This window comes from Elephas maximus, chromosome 2 (genome assembly GCF_024166365.1).
Source record: "Elephas maximus indicus isolate mEleMax1 chromosome 2, mEleMax1 primary haplotype, whole genome shotgun sequence".
Lineage (NCBI taxonomy): Eukaryota > Metazoa > Chordata > Mammalia > Proboscidea > Elephantidae > Elephas > Elephas maximus.
This window is the reverse complement of record NC_064820.1, coordinates 143,784,769-143,804,018: the sequence shown is the minus strand read 5'-3', so window position 1 is coordinate 143,804,018 and position 19,250 is coordinate 143,784,769. Positions and strand designations below refer to the sequence as shown.

Below are 19,250 nucleotides of genomic sequence, written 5' to 3'. Positions count from 1 at the left end.
ATGACTTTGGTTCTGTGGTTATAGCATTGAAACCATTGAGAATTGACTCAATATGCTTTAAAGAATGCTGTGAAAAGCCTGTTTTTGTCTTTTATTTTATTTTTTTCAATTTCTTAAAAACAAGTTATGAATGGGGTTTTAATTGTTAACAGTAGCTATGTGTAGGCAGTAGAAGTATGGAGTTTAAGATTTTGTTTTATATTTTCTGTATTTTGTAAATTTTCTAAATAATCACTTGTTACTCATTAAGTTAAAAACAAAGCACATATTTAAAAAACACAGTTTTTTTTTTTTTTTTTTTCCATGCTGGAGGGGAGTATGCAAAGGAATTAAGAATGTGGGCTCTGCAGTCACACTTTCGGTGACTGAATCAGAGCTCCGCCATTTAACTGTGTTAGTAAGTTAGTTAACCTTTTTGGTTTAGATTAACCTGTTGCTGTCAAGTTGGTTCTGACTCGTAGGGACCCTGCAGGACATAGTAGAACTGCCCCACAGACTTTCCAAGGAGTGCCTGGTAAATTTGAACTGTCAGCCCTTTGGTTAGCAGCCGTAGCACTTAAACACTGCATCACCAGGGTTTCCTGAAGTATTAACTAAAATCATCTATTTAAAGCACTTGAAACAATGGTAATGGCGTAAGAGTACATATTCAATAAATTATCTTCTTTATAAGTGAGGGTGGTGAGACTTCAGCTCGCTTCCTTGGGCAAATTATTAGGAAAAACCAATCCCTAGAAACGGATATCATGTTTGGTAAAGTAGAAAAGAAAAAAAAAAAAAAGGACCAGTGAAAATAAGGGAAACCCCTCAGTGAGGTTGACTGGAACGGCAGTTCCAACACTGGATTCAAACATACCAATGATCGTGAAGATGGTGCAGGACCAGGCAGCATTTTGTTCTGTTATACATAAGGTCTCCATGAGTCAGAACCAACTCAACAGCAACTAACAACAACATTAAATGCTGCCTATAAGTATCATTAACCTCATGAAAAAGAAAGAAAACGCAAAAAAAAAAAAAAAAAAATCACTGATGGGAACTCTTTCAGAATCGTACCATAAATTTAGGAGATGGTCTTTTCATCAACTCTTAGTTTCCTCATAGTAAAGTTTAGAGTTTTAACGTGTGTAAGTGCATGGCACGTAGTAAATGCACCTAAAAGGTTACTATTTTTATTAACATTATCACATTGACGTGTGAGTGTCCCAGTCAAGTTTAGTGGAAACCCCAGTCATGTACAGAGTCAAGTGCTATTTAAACTCTTTAAATACCATACCTTAAAGAGTTCCAATGGAAACCCTGGTGGTGTAGTGGTTAAGTGCGATGGCTGCTAATCAAGAGGTCGGCGGCTTGAGTCCACCAGGTGCTCCTTGGAAGCTCTGTGGGGCAGTTCTACTCGGTCCTATAGGGTCGCTATGAGTTGGAATCGATGGCAGTGATTAAAGAGTTCCAATAGTACATGTAACAGTACATATTGAAAAGTGTACCCAGGCTACATTCAAAGTTATCCTTCAAAGGTGATTGATCTGAATTCAAATTCAGCCTGCCATAAGTCTATTGGCACACTCAGTATTTTTTGTGGTATTTTTTTATTTGTGCCTTGAGTTGAACCAGTATTTCTCAAGAATATCTGGCTAGCGACTAAAAATCGTTTTAGGTCTCTTGGCATATCATGTTTAATATTCTTAAATTTTTACTTTCTATTCTTGACCTAGGAAACCCTGGTGGCATAGTGGTTAAGAGATATGGCTGCTAACCAAAAGGTCCATGTTTCAAATCCACCAGGCACTCCTTGGAAACTCTGTGGGGGCAGTTCTACTCTGTCCTATAGGGTCGCTATGAGTCGGAATCGATTCAGTGGCAGTGAGTTTGGTTTTTGGTTTTGTTTATTCTTGACCTGATGACTTTTTCTGTTTTATATCCGTCAGTTTAACCCTTGTCTATTACATCTAAGATGAAAGGAATACACTATACCAAAAAGATTTGGTTGACATTCAGCCATTTCAGAAGGTAGCATATGATCAAGAACCAATGGTATTGAAGGAAGAAATCCAAGCTGCACTGAAGTCGTTGGTGAAAAACAAGGCTCCAGGAATTGATGGAATATCAACTGAGATGTTTCAACAAATGGATGCGTTACTGGAGGTGCTCACTCATCTATGCAAGAAATTTGGAAGACAGCCACTTGGCCATCTGACTGAAAGAGATCCATATTTATGCCTATTCTAAAGAAAAGATCCAAGAGAATGCGAAAATTATCAAACAATATCAGTAATATCACACACAAGTAAAATTTTGCTGAAGATCATCCAAAAACAGTTGCAGCACTACATCAACAGGAAACAGCCAGAAATTCAAGCTGGATTCAGAAGGTGGACGTGAAACAAGGGATATCATTGCTGATGTCAGATAGATCTTGGCTGAAAGCAGAGAATATCAGAAAGATGTTTACCTGTGTTTTATTGACTGCGCAAAGGCCTTTGTTATTATCCTAACAAATTATGGATAATATTGCAAAGAATGGGAATTCTAGAACACTTGTTACGCTCATGAGAAAACTGTACGTAGACCAAGAGGTAGTCATTCATACAGAACAAGGGGTTACTATGTGGTTTAAAATCAGGAAAGGCATGCATCAGGGTCGTATCCTTTCCCCATACTTATTCAGTCTGTATTGTGAGCAAATAATCTGAGAAACTGGACTATATGAAGAAGAATGGGGCATCAGAATTCGAGGGAGATTCACTGACAACCTGTGATATGCAGGTGGCACAACCTTGCTTGCTGAAAGTGTAGAGGACTTGATGCACTTATGAAGGTCAAAGACCACAGCCTTCAGTATGGATTACACCTCAACAAAAAGAAAACAGTCCTTACAACTGGACCAATAAGCAACATCATGATAAATGGAGAAAAGATTTAAGTTGTCAAAGATTTCCTTTTACTTGGATCTACAATCAATGCCGATGGAAGCAGCAGTCAAGAAACCAAATGATGTGTTGCATTGGGCAGATCTGCTGCTAAAGACCTCTTTAAAGGGTTAAAAAGCAAAGATGTTACTTTGAGGACTAAGTTGTACCTGACTCAAGCTGTGGTATTTTCAGTCATGTCATATGCATGCGAAAGCTGGGTGATGCATAAGGAAGACTAAAGAATTGTTGCCTTTGAATTGTGGTGTTGGTGAAGAATATTGAATATACCATGGACTGCCAGAAGAACGAACAAATCTGTCTTGGAAATAGTGGAGCCAGAAAGCTTCTTAGAAGCAAGAATGGTGAGACTTCGTCTCACATACTTTGGGCATGTTATCAGGAGGGACCAGTCCCTGGAGAAGGGCATCGTGCTTGGTAAAGTAGAGGGTCAGTGAAAAAGAGGAAGACCCTCAACAAGATGGATTGACACAGTGGCTGCAACAATGGGCTCAAACTTAGCAACAATTTTGAGGATGGCACAGGTCTGTGCAGTATTTCGTTCTGTTGTATATAGTGTCACTATGAGCCGGTACTGACTCAGTGGCACCTAAGAATAGCATCATTACATGTAATGTTACACATTAGAAACAGCATGATCTATTCCTCCTGAAATTTAATAGAAGTCTCCAGGTCTAGAAAGAAATTAATTATTTTTTAATCTGGTAGCTCTGAAGAGATCTACCAAATAAGTGTTATTGCTTAAGGATATTTTGTGACATCTTTTTTTTTTTTTTTTTTAGTTGTGCCTTAGGTGAAAGTTTACAGCTCAAGTTAATTTCTTATTCAAAAATTTGTACATACATTGTTTTGTGTCATTGGTTGCAGTTCCAACAATGTGACAGCACACTACCCCTTTCAACTCTGGGTTCCCTGTGTCCATTCGACCAGTTCTTATCCTGCTTTTGTACAGGAGCTGCCCAGTTGGTCTTGTATATCTGATTGAACTAAGAAGCACGTTCCTCGTGTATTATTTTTTGTTTTATAGCCCTGTCTAATCTTTGTCTGAAGCATGGGCTTTGCAAATGGTTTCAGTTCCGGGTTAACAGACCATCCAGGGACCATAGTTTCGATGGTTCCTACAGTATCTATCAGACCATTAAGCCTAGTCTTTTTATATGAATTTGAATTCTGTCCTGCGTTTTTCTCCTGCTCCAGGACTGTCTGTTGTATTCCCTTCCAGGGTGGTTATTGGTGATAGCTGGGCACCATCTAATTCTTCTGGTCTCAGGCTGGTGGAATCTCTGGTTCATTTGGTCCTTTAGTCCTTTGGGCATTTAAGTTGTTTCCATCTTTTTGCTATTGTGAATAATGCTGCAGTGAACACGGGCGTGCATATGTCTATTTGTGTCATGTCTCTTATTCTCTAGGATATATTCCTAGGAGTGGAATTGCAGGATTGTGTGGTATTTCTATTTCTGGCTTTTTAAGGAAGCACCAAATCATTTTCCAAAGTGGGTGTACTATTTTATATTCCCACCAGCAGTGCACAGGAGTTCCAGTCTCCCCACAGTCTCTCCAACATTTGTTATTTTGTGTTTTTGGATAAATGCCAGCCTTGTTGGAGTGAGATGGTATCTCATTGTAGTTTGATTTGTATTTCACTAATGGCTAATGATCTCGAGCATTTCCTGATGTGTCTCCTAGCCACCTGAATGTCTTCAGTGAAGCGCCTGTTCATTGTGACATCTATTTTTATTTCAACTTGTGCATTTTTATTTCTACACAAGTGTATAGAATTAATAGTAATAATGTGCACTGAGTGCATTCTTTTGTGTGATACTGGTTCTAAGCCGTTTATATTTCTTTAGTTACTAAAATAACTGTATGATACTGGTACCATTATTATATGCATTTATAGGTGATGAAACTGAAGCTCAGAGAGAGTTAAATAACTTGCCCAGGGTCTTATCAGTTAGAGGCAAAGCTGGATTTGAATATAGATGTGCTAAAGCTTATGCTCTTTAGTACTAGTCTAGGGGGCCTCATAATAGATTCCTGTTACCCTTTGTGGCCTGGACATATATATTTGTTATTAAAGATAAACACAAGAAGTTCTGTTGATATAAGGGTATGGGGAAGGGAGACTATTTAGATGTGGCATATGTATCTTCTAACTTTTAGAGTTATTTTTTAAATTGTGGTAATGTATGTATAATAAAAATTTGCCATTTTAATCATTTTTACATGTATAAATCAGTGACATTAATTATGTGTACTGTATTGGAAACCCTGGTGGTGTAGTGGTTAAGTGCTATGGCTGTTAAGCAAAAGGTTGGCAGTTTGAATCCACCAGGTGCTCCTTGGAAACTCTATGGAGCAGTTCTACTCTGTCTTATAGGGGCATTATGAGTCAGAATCGAATTGAAGGCAATGGGTTTGGTTTTTGGTTTTTTTATTGTACAGCCATCACCACTATCCATTTCCAAATTTTTTCATCACCCCTAATAGAAACTCAGTACCCCTTATGCAATAACTCCCCTTTCCCCTTCCTACTCATCCCTAGTAACCACTAATAAACTTTGGTCTCTATGTATTTGGCTATTTCAGATATTTTATGAGATAACAAATTATTTGTCTTTTTATATTTGACTTATTTCATTCAGCATAATGTTTTCAAGATTCATCCATGTCGTAACTTATATTGTAGTTTCATTTCTCTTTATAGCTGAATAATATTCCATTGTACGTGTATGCCACATTTTGCTTATTCAGTCATCTGTTGATGACATTTGGGTTGTTTCCACCTATTGGCTATTGTGAATGAACATTCTGCTTTAATTTCTCTTGAGTATATACCTAAAAGTAGAGTTACCAGTAATTGAAATGACATATGGTTAGATTTATTTTTGAAATACTAGATAATTATTAAAATGAAGGAAGACTTAAAATACTATTCTTCTAATAAATGAAAAGTAATTTCTCTCCCATTGGCCTTTGAACTCCTTGAGACCAGAGATTAAATCTTTGGTCTTACATTTCTGTTACCTGAGTTACTAAACAAAGAAAGAAAAATCCAAACCTCTTGCTGTAAAATCGATTCCAACCCATGGCAACCACATATATTACAGAGTGGAACTGCTCCATAGGGTTTTCTTGGCTGTGATCTTTATGGAAGCAGATCACCAGGCCTTTCTTCCATGGCAGTGCTGCTGGGTGGGTTCAAACCACCAACCTTTAGCTTAGCAGTTGAGAGTGAACTGTGCCACCCAGGCACCACTAACAGTAAGTACCTTTACATTGAAATTGACTTTTAAACTGTGTATCATTTAAAAAAATGAAACAGAAGAGGGCGCCCTTTACCATGTTACTTCTAGCGCTTGCCTCTTTTTATTTTTCTTTTTGTGAAATAACGCAATGGCAACTTTACTGCTTTTTTTTTTGTTCTGACTAAAACCCCCAAAGCCTTTTAACTTTTTTTTAAATTTCTTTACTTTAGAGTTTAGATTATTTGTTTTTTGTTGGCCTTGTCCATGTGACAGATTAGTGGTGTGTATCCACCTTGGGGCTCTGGATTTCTAATTATGCTATTTTTGTCCAATCAAAAGAACATTAATGGAAAGTTTTATGGAGAGAGTCTTTGATTTAAAAAAAAACAACCCTAATTTAGCATTTGAATGCTTTAAATCTTAAGAATTCTTTTCATAAATTAAGAACATATGGTTATAATAACATTTTGCCGTAGGGTGCTTTTTTTTTTTTTTTTAAGTATTTGTGTCTTTTATATGTGGTATTGTTCTACTTTAAATATCGACCCTGTTGTTTCTAAGTAAACAAACACATCACAAAATCTTGGCAGCCTGAGTGTATACTTAGCTTATTTTCGTATCAGCATTTGTCAATAAAATTAGAATATTTTATATTTATAATCATCACATGTTTTGAACAGCCAGATGAATATTGGCTCTCATTTATTAGATGTGTTTTGGGCACTATGCTGAGTACTTTATCTGAATTATATAATTCAGTCTTTATAATAATCCAGAAAGGTGTAGGTAGTTTTATCACCATTGTATAGTTCTGAGACTTAAAGGTATAAAGGAATGCTCAAGGCCACATAGCTACTTAGCAGTAGAGCAGGAATTTGGAACTAGATTCTTTGTGATTTCAAAGCATACGTTCGCACCCCTGTACCAAAATACCTTTCTAATGCATTGCTGTCCAGTCGATTCAAACTCATACCAACCCTGTAGGACAGAGTAGAACTGCCACATATGGTTTCCAAGGAGTGGTTTGGTGGATTTGAACTGCCACACTTTTGGTTAGCGGCCGAGCTCTTAACTTCTGTGCCACGAAGGCGCTAAAATATTTCTGTAGGCATCTTGTATTTTTTGCCATTCTGTGGTTCACCAGTGGCATACTGAATGCTACCAAGGATTGTTTTTTCCTTTTGCCCAACATAATCTGCAGATTCAGTGAGTTTCACTGACCACTTATAAAAACGAATAAGTGAAAAGAAACTATTTAGATAGCATTTTCATCTCTCTAGGATAGTCATCTTTTGATGGTTAGAAAAGGATGACTGCAAATCTGGGGGTAATCGAACTAGTGAAAGAGTAAGCATGAAAAAATAAAGGCACACTGGAAAACTTTATTCTGGTTAGTAAATCTGATAATGATTTGAAATTAAGGAAGACCGTCATTCTCTGTGCTGAGCAAGTAACCCGAGAAGCTGGACTGTATGAAGAACAGGGCATCAGGATTCAAGGAAGACTCATTAAGAACCTGCATTATGCAGATGACACAACTTTGCTTGCTGAAAGTGAAGACTTGAAGCACTTACTGATGAAGACCAAAGACCACAGCCTTCAGTATGGATTACACCTCAACATAAAGAAAACAAAAATCCTCACAACTGGACCAATAAGCAACATCATGATAAAAGTTCTCAAGGATTTCATTTTGCTTGGATATACAGTCGTCGTCCACGGAAGGCGCAGTCAAAAAATCAGTCGACGCATTGCGTTGTTATGCTATAAAAGATATTTTTAAAGTGTTAAAAAACAAAGATGTCACCTTGAAGACTAAGGTGCGTCTGGCCCAAGCCATGGTGTTTTCAGTCGCTCATATGCATGTGAAAGCTGAACAATGAATAAGGAAGACTGCAGAAGAATTGATGCCTTTGCCTTATGGTGTTGGCAAAGGGTATTGAATATACCATGGACTGCCAAAAGAATGAACAAATCTGTCTTGGAAGAAGTAAAACCAGAATGCTCCTTAGAAGCAAGGATGGTGAGACTATGTCTCACATACTTCGGACGTGTTATCAGGAGGGATCAGTCCCTGGAGAAGGACATCATGCTTGGTAGAGGGTCAGAGAAAAAGAGGAAAACCCTCAATGAGATGGCTTGACACAGTGGCTGCAACAATGGGCTCAATCATAACAATGATTATGGGGATGGTGCAAGGCCAGGCAGTGTTTTGTGCTGTTGTACATAGGGTCGCTTTAAGTCGGAACCGTCTCAAAAGCACCTAACAGCAACAACATTTCACACCATGCATAAAAATGAATTCTACATAGATTTAGTCTAAATATGAAAAATAAAACAGTGAAGCTTTTATTTCTTTGAGAGAGACTGTCTTTCTGATCTTGGTATAGGCAAAAATTTCTTAAATTCAACAAAAAAAATTAACCATAAAGGAAAAAAGAAATCGATAAATTGGACTACCTTGGAATATAAAACTTCCGTTCTCCCAAGGACATTATTAATGAAATGAAAAGGTAAGTGCAGAGTGGGAGATGATATTTGTAATACGTACATATGACAGAGGACTATCTTCAGAATATGTAAAGAATCCCTATATATCAATAAGAAAAAGACAAACTAGTAGAAAAATGAGCAGAAGTCTTGAACAGGTACTGGCTGATATATATATGAAAAGATACTCGATCTCATTGGTCACCAAGGAAATGCAAATTAATTCACAACGACATACAACCATACATCTGTGAGAATGACTAAAATTAAAAGACTGGCAACATAAAGTGCTGACGAGGATGTAGAATCACTGAAGCCCTCATTTACTACTATTTGGAGTGTAAGTTTGCAAAATAGCTTTGAAAATATATTTGATAGTATTTACTGAAACTGCTGACACCTGTGGAATCAACACCAGTGGAGGCTGCAGTCAAGAAATCAAACACTGTTGTATTGGGCAAATATGCTGCAAAAGACCTCTTTAAGGTGTTAAAAAGCAAAGATTTTACTTTGAGGACGGGTGTGTGTCTGACCCCAGCGTTTTCAGTCACCTCATATGCATTCAAAAGCTGGTTGATGAATAAGGAAGACTGAAGAAGAATTGATGCCTTTGAATTATGATGTTGGCAGAAAATATCGAATATACCATGGACTGCCAGAAGAACGAACAAGTCTGTCTTGGAAGAAGTATGGCCAGAATGCACCTTAGAAGCAAGGATGACGAGACTTCGTCTCACATACTTCGGACGTTTTATCAGGAGGGTGCCATCCCTGCAGAAGGACATCGTGCTTGGTAAAGTAGAGGGTCAGTTAAAAAGAGGAATACTCTCAATGAGATGGATTGACACAGTGGCTGCAACAGTGGGCTTAAGCATAACAACAATTGTGAGGATGGCTCAGGACTGGGCAGTGTTTTGTTCCATTGTACACAGGGTTGCTGTGAATCGGAACCAACTGGGTGGCACCTAACAACAGTTACAACACTACAGCTGAACATATGCTACTCTTTGACCCAGCAATTCTATTCTGAGTTATACATTCAATAGATAATTGTAGATATGTTCACTGAAAGATGTATATAGGAATGTTTTTAGCAGAACTAATTGTAATGGTCCCACGCTGGAAACAACCGAAGTTTCTATCAACAGTATAATGGATAAATACATTGTGATATATTCATGCGGTGACATCCTGTACCATGAGAATGAAGGAGCTATTATGTAATGCCATGGATGAAATTCACAAAATTAACGATGAATAAAAGAAGCCACTTACAAAAGAGTGCAAACTGCACTATTTAAATATACAGTCAATTCTTTTTTATTTGTTGTAGTTGTGCTCTATAAAGTCACCGTGAATACTAAATTAGTAAATACTGTTCTAGAGGAAATACATAATTAGGTTCCTGTGAGCCGTTGTGCACATTTTCATCAACCAATCAATATGTAACCTTGTTTTATGTGTGTTTCTGTTTAAAAACATTTTAATATATATTGTTGATTCAATTACATTGATCTTGTGGCCAAGAGCGTAACTCATGCCTGAATGAAGCTTATTTAATATATATATTTTTTCTGTAAGGCACATCACAGCCTTCTTGCACTTGGAAACTCTTAACAGCACTTCAGCATTACACTTGGGAGCATTTTAAACAGCGAAGTCACCAACAAAAAGCACAGAAATGTGAAAAACGTGGCACCATTTAGTCTACGAAAAGGACATAGTATGAGAGCTAAAACAAGCAGGCAGAGTGCTGGTTTTTTTCAACCTCAGTTGGGAATGTGCATGTTGGGTAATTTAAATTTTTTGCTGCTCTGTGCATTTCTGCAAATGACCGTGAAAGCACCATGAATATTGATTTTGGGGTTACAGGTGCATTTTAGCAAGTAGATGAATTTGTAAATATGGAATCTGTGAACATTGAGGATCATCTGTAGTTCAGAAATAGGTAAAATGTATCTCTAGTTTTAGAAAATGGGGTAGTGGTTACCTTCGACGGTGCTAGTGATTGTGACGGAGCATGAGCAAGGCTGCCACAGTGCTAGTAACGTTTGAAAACTTGGCTTGGGTGCTGGTTGAACAGATACGTTTAGTTTGTGAAAATTCATTAGGCTGTGCATTACAATTGTACATCTTATACATATTATAATTCAGTCAAAGTTTACTTAAAAAGAGATAGAACTTAAATGACTTTATCTCCCATAACTTTTTAAATTATGATTTTATAAAGGTATCGAGATAAGATACCCTTTCAAAAATAATTTTTTTTTTCTTTCTTAGTGGGAAAAGATTTCTCCTTTTCACTCTCGTTCTTACTTTCTCCAAGATGTTGATCTTTGTTAAGTGCTTACTCTGTGTTTAAGCAGTATCATTCCATTCAGTCCTCATAACAAGAAACTGTTGTATTGAGAAGGAAAACATATCTGAATTAGTTAGAAATAGAATGAGTAAAGTCATTTTAGGGACCATGTCATCAACGCCTTGAGGAGAAGTAGAGAAAGTTGGTTGTAGCTGGATACCCTATAATTATTTTCTACTTCCCACAAAATTAAAGCAAGCTAAAAACTTATCTGAGGCTGACCTTTATATGCCACACTCTTGGACATCTTTATAACTTGCCTTTTTCTCATAAATTACATTATAATGAATATACTGGATATATTCTTTTTTTTTTAATTGTGCTTTAACTGAAAGTTTACAATCAAGTTGGTCTCTCAAAGAAAAAGTTATACAAACCTTGCTGTGTACTCCTAGCTGCTCTCCTGCTAATGAGACCGCACATTCCTACTCTCCCCCCATATTTCCCGTGTATTCACCCAGCTCCTGTCCCCCTTTTCCTTCTCATCTCAGCTCCAGACAGGAGTTGCCTACATAATCTCACGTGTCTACATGAGCTAAGAAGCTCACTCCTCACCAGTATCATTATCTGTCTTATAATCCAGGCCAATCCCTGCCTGAAGAGTTGGCTTCTGGAATGGTTCCACTCTTGGGCTAACAAAGGGTCCAGGGACCATAACCTTCAAGGTCCCACTAGTCTCAGTCAGACCATTTAAGTCTGGTCTTTTTCTGAGAATTTACGATCTACATCCCACTGTTCTCCTGCTCCATCAGGGACTCTCTGTTGTGTTCCCTGTTAGGGCAGTGATCCAGTGGTAGCCGGGTACCATCTAGTTCTTCTCATCTCAGGCTGATGTAGTTTCTGGTTTACGTGGCCCTTTTTGTGCCTTGGGCTCATCTTTACCATATGTCTTTGGTGTTCTTCATTCTCCTTTGCTCCAGGTGGGTTGAGATCAATTGATGTGTCTTTGATGGCCACTTACTCACGTTTAAGACCCCGGACTCCTCATACGACAATGGGGTGCGGAACATTTTCTTAATACATTTTGTTTTGCCAGTTGACCTAGATGTCCCCTGAAACCATAGTCCCCAAACCCCTGTCCTGCTACTCTGGCCTTCAAAGCATTTGGTTGTATTCAGGAAACTTCTTTGCTTTTGGTTTAGTCCAGTTGTGCTGACCACTTCTGTATTGTGTGTTGTCTTTCCCTTTACCTAAAATAGTTCTTATCTACTATCTAATTAATGAACGGCCCCTCCCTCCCTCCCTCCCCACCCTTGTAAACATCAAAGAATGTTTTCTTCTGTGTTTAAACTTTTTCTAGAGTTCTTATAATAGTGGTCTCATACAGTATTTGTCCTTTCGCAACAGACTAATTTCACTCAGCATAATGACTTCCAGATTCCTCCATGCTATGAGATGTTTTACGGATTCATCATTCTTAATCATTGCATAGTATTCCGTTAAGTTCATATGCCATAATTTATCCAGTCATCCTTTGATGGGCGTGGATATCCTCTTACTACCAAAATAAAATGCAAACCTGCTGCTGTCGAGTTGATTTCGACCCATAGTGACCCTGTAGAAAAGAGTAGAACTGCCCCATGGGGCTTCCAAGGCTGTAATCTTTATGGAAGCAGACTGCCACATCTTTCTGCCATGGAGTGGCTGGTGGGTTTGACCTGCCAGCCTTTCACTTAGCACCCGAGTGCTTTAACCACTGTGCCACCAGGGCTCCTGTTATTTCTCCCAGTGACTGGTCTGAATCAGAGGTCAACAAACTACAGCTTGCAGGTCAAATCCAGTCTGCTGCCTGTTTTTGTAAATGAAGTTTTATGGGAATAGAGTCATGCTCGTTTGAATCTGCCTGGCTCTTTGCAGGGAGAGCTTGCCATTCTCTGTGGCCTAAGATAATGGAGGTTATAGGCATGTAGTTATATATCCAGAAGCCCTGGTAACACAGTGGTTAAGGTCTCAGTTGCTGATTGAAAGGTTGGTGGTTCAAACCCACCAGGAGTGGGAGAAAGATGTTGCAGTCTGCTTCCATGAAGATTACAGCCTTGGAAACCATATGGGGCAGTTCTACTCTGTCCTATAAGGTGACTGTGAGTTGGAATTGATTCTGCAGCATTGGGTTTGGTTTTTGGTTGGTTAGTATTCACATCATTTCACCTGTCTTATTTGTATTTATCCCTACAAGAAACATTGAATTGTGGATCTGTGTACATTGGCTTGAGGTTGGAACAATTATAGCAATAAGTCTGCTGTTTAGATTCTATTTCTTGCCTCATAAGATCACCTATGAGTTGGGTGGCCATAAATTTCATTTTGCCTGGGACAATCCTGGGTTACATCTGGTGTTCCAGATTATTATTATATTATGATAACTTTACATCCTATTATCATAATAATTATTAATAGCTGCTCCCTTTTACTAGTAGTTTCTGGTGGCACAAACGATTAAGCAGTCTGCTACTAGCCTGAAAGATTGGTAGTTTGAACCCACCCAGAGGCACCTCAGAAGACAGGTGTGGCGGTCTGCATTCAAAGGGCCACAGCCTTGAAAGTCTTATGGAATAGTTATTTTTAGCACACATGGGGCAGCCATGAGTCGGAATCAACTTGAGAGCAACTAAGAACAACAACAAGCTCCCTTTTACCCTTAATACTGCCTCTGTGTAGTGAAAAATTTTGTGGTCACTTTATTTGTGAATGTTACTGAGAAGGGTAGTGGGAATAGAAATAGGAATAGAATAAAAAGTCAATGACAGCCATGCAAAATAGAATTTAAAAGATTGATTTTTGAAGGTCTGTGTTAAGCATCCTCAAGACCACCTGATGATTCACTAGAAGGAGTCACAGGATTCAGAAGTTGTTATACTCACGATTACGGTTTATTACAGAAAAAATACAGTGTAAAATCAGCAGAGGGAAAAGGCGCAAAGTCTGGAGAAAACCAAGTACAAGCTTTCATATGTTCCCTCCCAGTGGAGTTGCATGGGATGTGCTTAATTCCTTCCGCAAGGATATGTGACAACATGTGCGAGGTATTCGCGACCAGGGAAGCCCACCCTCGCCTGAGCATCTTGGGTTTTTTTGGTTGTCAATCACATAGGTACGTAGTGCCTATGTGACTGACTTCAGTTACTCAAGCTTCAGAACTCCAGAGAAAAAGTAGCTGTTCACTATAAATCAAATTGTTCTTAGTTATTTTCAGCAAAGTTTATTTTGTTTTGCATATTTATATATCGAAAAGCAGTTTCCATGAAGAATAGTCTGTAATTGTTCCTTTTTCACTTTATACTGTTTTTAATTTTAAAAAATGGAAATGTGATAATAGAGTTAGAAAAGTTTTAGTTCATAATTATGAGTTGTCTGCCTTGTTGCCTTGTAGCTAATAGATTTAAATGAACTTATACAGTTCTCAAAAGCTTTTTAACCTTTTTTTAATTTTTTTTTTACCTTTTCCCTAGGTATTCGTGGAAACATTAGACAAGTGTTTTGAAAATGTCTGTGAACTGGATTTAATTTTCCATGTAGACAAGGTACTATTTCTATATGTCAAATCTTCTAAGCTTTTTGTTTAAGAAAAATGTTAAATTCTATTTGTCAATTTATGTTTATAACACTATTCTTATTCCTTTATTTATTATTCAATCTATAAATTATTTTAACTGTGAGCCAGGCACTATGCCTGGTAGAGAGGATTCAGGCCCTGACCTAGAGGATTTCATATCTAAGGGTAGATACATGGCATTAATGGGGAATTTTATGTTCAGTGTTAAGGGAACACAACTGAAACACCTACCTCTGTGTGTTATTGTTGTTAGTTGCTAACAAGTTGATTTTAACTCATGGTAATGCCAATGGAGGAAATTGGATTTAAAATCGATTTTAAAGGGTAGTAGTTATTTCCCAGACAGAAAGGCGAAGATGGCTCTATAGGCAGAGATATGAAATACAGGCTTTTTTTTTTTTTTCCCTGCCTTATAAAGGTTGACTTGGTAGGTTGGAAGATTAAAGACGGCACTCAGTTAGGAGTCTGTTGCAGTAGTTCAGAAAAAGTGAGCTAAAGCAGTGACAATGAGGGTAAAAAAGTAGAATTGACAGGGCTTGATGGCTGATTAAAAGCCGTATGTGAGAGAAAGGAAGAGTAATGAGGCAGTCAGGCAGTGTTACTGAGTGCTAGTAATACAAATTTAGGAGGAAGAGATTCTACTTTTACTGTATGCAAATTTTTTATATTGTTTTGTGTAATCGAATAGATCTTGTTTTGAATGATTAAGCCACTAAATAAAGTCTAAAAAATAATCTGAAAATTTTATCAAAAAATGTGATTTTTAAAAACCAGCTTTATTGAAGTGTAATTTACATACATTAAAATTCAACAGATTTAAGTGTACAGTTAACTAAGTTGTCACAAATGTATATAGTCCTATAACCACTATCATAATCGAGATACATAGAGTAAGAAATACATTTAAATACTTGTGAACATGAAAAGAACACGTTCCTCTTAGCCAGTTTTCTGGATCATATTTCTCATTTACTAAGTGATTTGATTTCATATAGTAAATCATTTTGGACAAGAGAACTTAAACTTGGTATTTTTAAGAGTCTGTTTTTAGTATTCTATTGATTTTCTATAATTAACTTGTTTTTTCACACCTTCAAAGACTCCTGTTATTTGTAGGCATTAGGGTTCACGATATTCAAAATGATGTTTTGGCATATGATTAAAATTTTAACAGCTCTTTTTTTTTTTTTTTTATGACTTCCCAAAGGTCATTAGCTTATATAACACCTCTAACAATTTTTAAAGAAAATTGAGGTTTGTATTGTAAAATATTGTGGTAAGAGTAAAGTTCTTCCATTTGCTACTAGAGAATAAAAGATTTCCTTAATAAAAAATTAAGTTCTTTTTCATCTACATCTTCCACATGTGATATACGTTTTTATTAAAACTTGTATTTTGTAAATAATAAACATTCATTTAAAAAAAATGAGAAAAATAAATGGAAACCATCCTAATGTTCGTCCTAGAGATTGCCTAGGGTTAACATTGAGCATATAAATATTTCTAGATTTTTTTTTTTTTTGGTACAAATATGTACAAAAACAAATACATTAAAAAAATAGAATCATACAATATGTATTATGGTTTATAGCCTGCTCATTTCACATAATATATCACTATTTTAGAACCAGCCAAGTTAGCTGTATCTGTTCTCTCTGGGCTAAGTTCTTGTTTTAATTTTTTTAACATAATGAGATAAATGTTTTAGGATACCAAGAGTTAGTGCTAGTCAAAGAGATATTTATGTCCATTCCTACATTCTCTGTCCAAAACGAGGTTAGCCCTGCTTTCAGCCCCTTGATGACAGTGGGATTATTTTGAGCATTCAGACAGCCTTGGCCTTCCAACAGTCAGGGATCCCCTAACTGGCTCAGCTTAGTTTGTCTTAAGGGCAGACACAGAGCATTTTGCCCACAACTGTCACCCATGCTTTTGGGCCACTACTAGGTAAATGAAAGGAGTAAGTTGTAGGGAATGCCCCTTTTGTTATCAGTTAGGTTGGGCTAGTTTGTGTTGTAGTAACAAACATAAAAATCTTAGAAAAATGTATTTCTCATTCATGCTTTGTGTTTATCATATTCTACATGCCATCAGTCTGGGAACCACATCAACAAAGCTACCACTATCTGCAGCATTGTCATCGGTTCATGGTAGAGAGAGAAGGAGTTTTCATTAAGTAAATTTATCTGCTTTTCAAAATATTACAGATGATAGTTTTATCAAATGTTTTGCCACTATAAACACGGATCATTAACGTCCTCGCTGCCAATACAATAGTTTCCATGTGGCCTAGTGCCCAACCCAGATGCCAGTGTCACATTTTCTTTTATTGGGTTGTTAATCAATTTCTCATTACAAATTTTCAAGTACTAATATCTGTATCAGTCACATAGGCTAATGTCATGGGGCAGAAAAGGAAGAAGGAGTGATGACGTTTAAAGAATGTCAGCAGTCAAATATCAAAAATAGAGTCAAGGCTCTTTATTATAGTTATGTTGTGATGATTGCGCAAAATCAATAACATACAAATAACTTGGTTTATTTCTTACTCATACTGCATGGCTGTTGTGGGTTTGCTGGGAGGTCTATGCACTAGGTTGTCCTCACTCGACCCAGACAGAGGGAGACACCATTTTTGTGCTTTCATGATTGATAAGACAGGAAAAATGCAAATTGCACCCTAGCTTGTCACAGGAATTTTGCCAACTAATTTACTTGTTACAGTTTATATGATTTATCTTTTGGAAGGCGGCACACAAATCTTAGTACTGTATACTTGAAAATGTTGCTGTTGTTAGGTGCAGTCTAGTCAGTTCCGACTAATAGCGACCCTGTGTACAACAGAACGAAGTACTGCTCGGTCCTGCACCATCCTCACAATCGTTGTTATGCTTGAGCCCATTGTTTTAGCTACTGTGTCAGTCCAGCTCATTGAGGGGTTTTTCTCTTTTTTGCTGACCCTCTACTTTACCAAGCGTGATGTCCTTCTCCAGGGACTGGTTCTGATAATGTCCAAAGTTTATGAGATGTAGTCTCTCCATCCTTGCTTTTAAGGAGCATTCTGGCTGTACATCTTCTGAGACAGATTTGTTCATTCTTTTGGCAGTCCTTTGTATATTCAGTATTCTTTGCCAACACCATAGTTCAATGGTGTCAATTTTTCTTCGGTCTTCCTTATTCGTTGTCCAGCTTTAGCATGCATATGAGGCAATTGAAAACATCATGACTTGGGTCAGGTGCACTTTAGCCTTCAAGGTGACATCTTTACCTTTTTTTTTTTTTTTTTTTTAACACTTTAAAGAGGTCTTTTGCAGCAGATTTCCCCAATGCAATATGTCGTTTGATTTCTTGACTGCTGCTTCCATGGGTGTTGATTGTGGATCCAAGTAAAATGAAATCCTTGAGAATAATAGGCAGCAGTTGCATTTTGTCAGTCTCATTTGTTGCTCATGGGAAAGGAAAAATTGTTAATTACATGGTAGGTGTCAAGAGGATCTCAGGCTATAAAAGGGAATTTAACAAAAGGTCTTCCATTTCAGATGAGTACATCTTTCCATTTCAGTAAACAGATCCATAAATGTGGCCGTTCTTTCTCTTAAAATTATTTTTACCAATTCTCTGGAATTTGTGATTATTACCAGAGTCCATTTTTTTTTCTCTTAGAAGAATATTTTGAATCTTATTTTATAGTTTTTACACACTATTTCTACCTAATCGTATGGCTGTTCCTAATAGGTTTTCAACTCTCATTTCATATGAAAGAGGAAATCAAGACAGCATTTTTGAGATATAGAAAGGGAACCAATATAAACCTACTAAAATATAGAATATGTCACTAGGTTGTTAGCTCCTTAAAAGCATATCTTTGTCACCTTTGTATCTCTAAAACTTATGCATAATAAAGGTTTTGATACATTTTAATTGATTAATCATATTTTAGAATCAAGTCTTTTCTGTATAACTTCTGTCATCCATGTTGTTTGGAACATTAAAAATTATTCTCTGATGTTTATTTCTAAATTCTAAGGTAGTTCGGATGAGATTGCACAAGCTTCTGTTATCTTTCAGAATAATGCTACCAAAAAACATTTAGGGTAGTCTAATTTTTGAACTTACAGAGTTATGTCTGTGTTTTTTGAATTATGGTTCAAAGAATCAGTAAAACACAGTTTTCTCATTACTGAGAACCAGAAAGAACCAGAAACTTTATGAGTCCGGGTGGAAGGAAAAGACAAATAACAAGTAAGTTATGAAGATGAAATATATTGAGAAAATATATTTTATTTATTTTCTAATCTATGCTATTTCTATTTAAATTCACATTTAAATTTCCTAGGAAAGCTACCATTTTCTTACTGGTTTGAAAATAATGGAGCTCAATGGCATGAGTAATCTTTGACAGAGAGTAGGGGCTGATTGAGAAACAATATTACAGCTTTCTTTTTTTTTTTTCTTAAGACAAGGAATTATGAGATCTGTTGAGGGGCATGATGGAAGAAAGTCCACCTGGAAACATGGCAACAGATAGATAAAGTGATTATGGAATGTCTCTAGGGTTAGATAACAGACAGTATATTAAATGCATGTTAATTTGGGGGTAGGGATAGGGTAGGAGAAGATTGCTGTTTTTACTTGGGAAGATATGAGAATAAATCCAGAATGATACTTTA

The 19,250-nt window shown here is 37.0% G+C and overlaps 1 protein-coding gene across 3 annotated transcripts in view; it reads left to right on the top strand.

The window, feature by feature from the left end:
- Positions 1-19,250, top strand: part of AP3S1 (adaptor related protein complex 3 subunit sigma 1) — an 88,640-nt gene that overhangs the window by 47,771 nt on the left and 21,619 nt on the right. For all 3 annotated transcript variants that reach the window (XM_049873637.1, XM_049873639.1, XM_049873638.1), the window contains exon 4: positions 14,477-14,548. In XM_049873637.1, the coding sequence (XP_049729594.1) occupies positions 14,477-14,548 (72 nt within the window). The remainder of the gene's footprint in view (positions 1-14,476; positions 14,549-19,250) is intronic.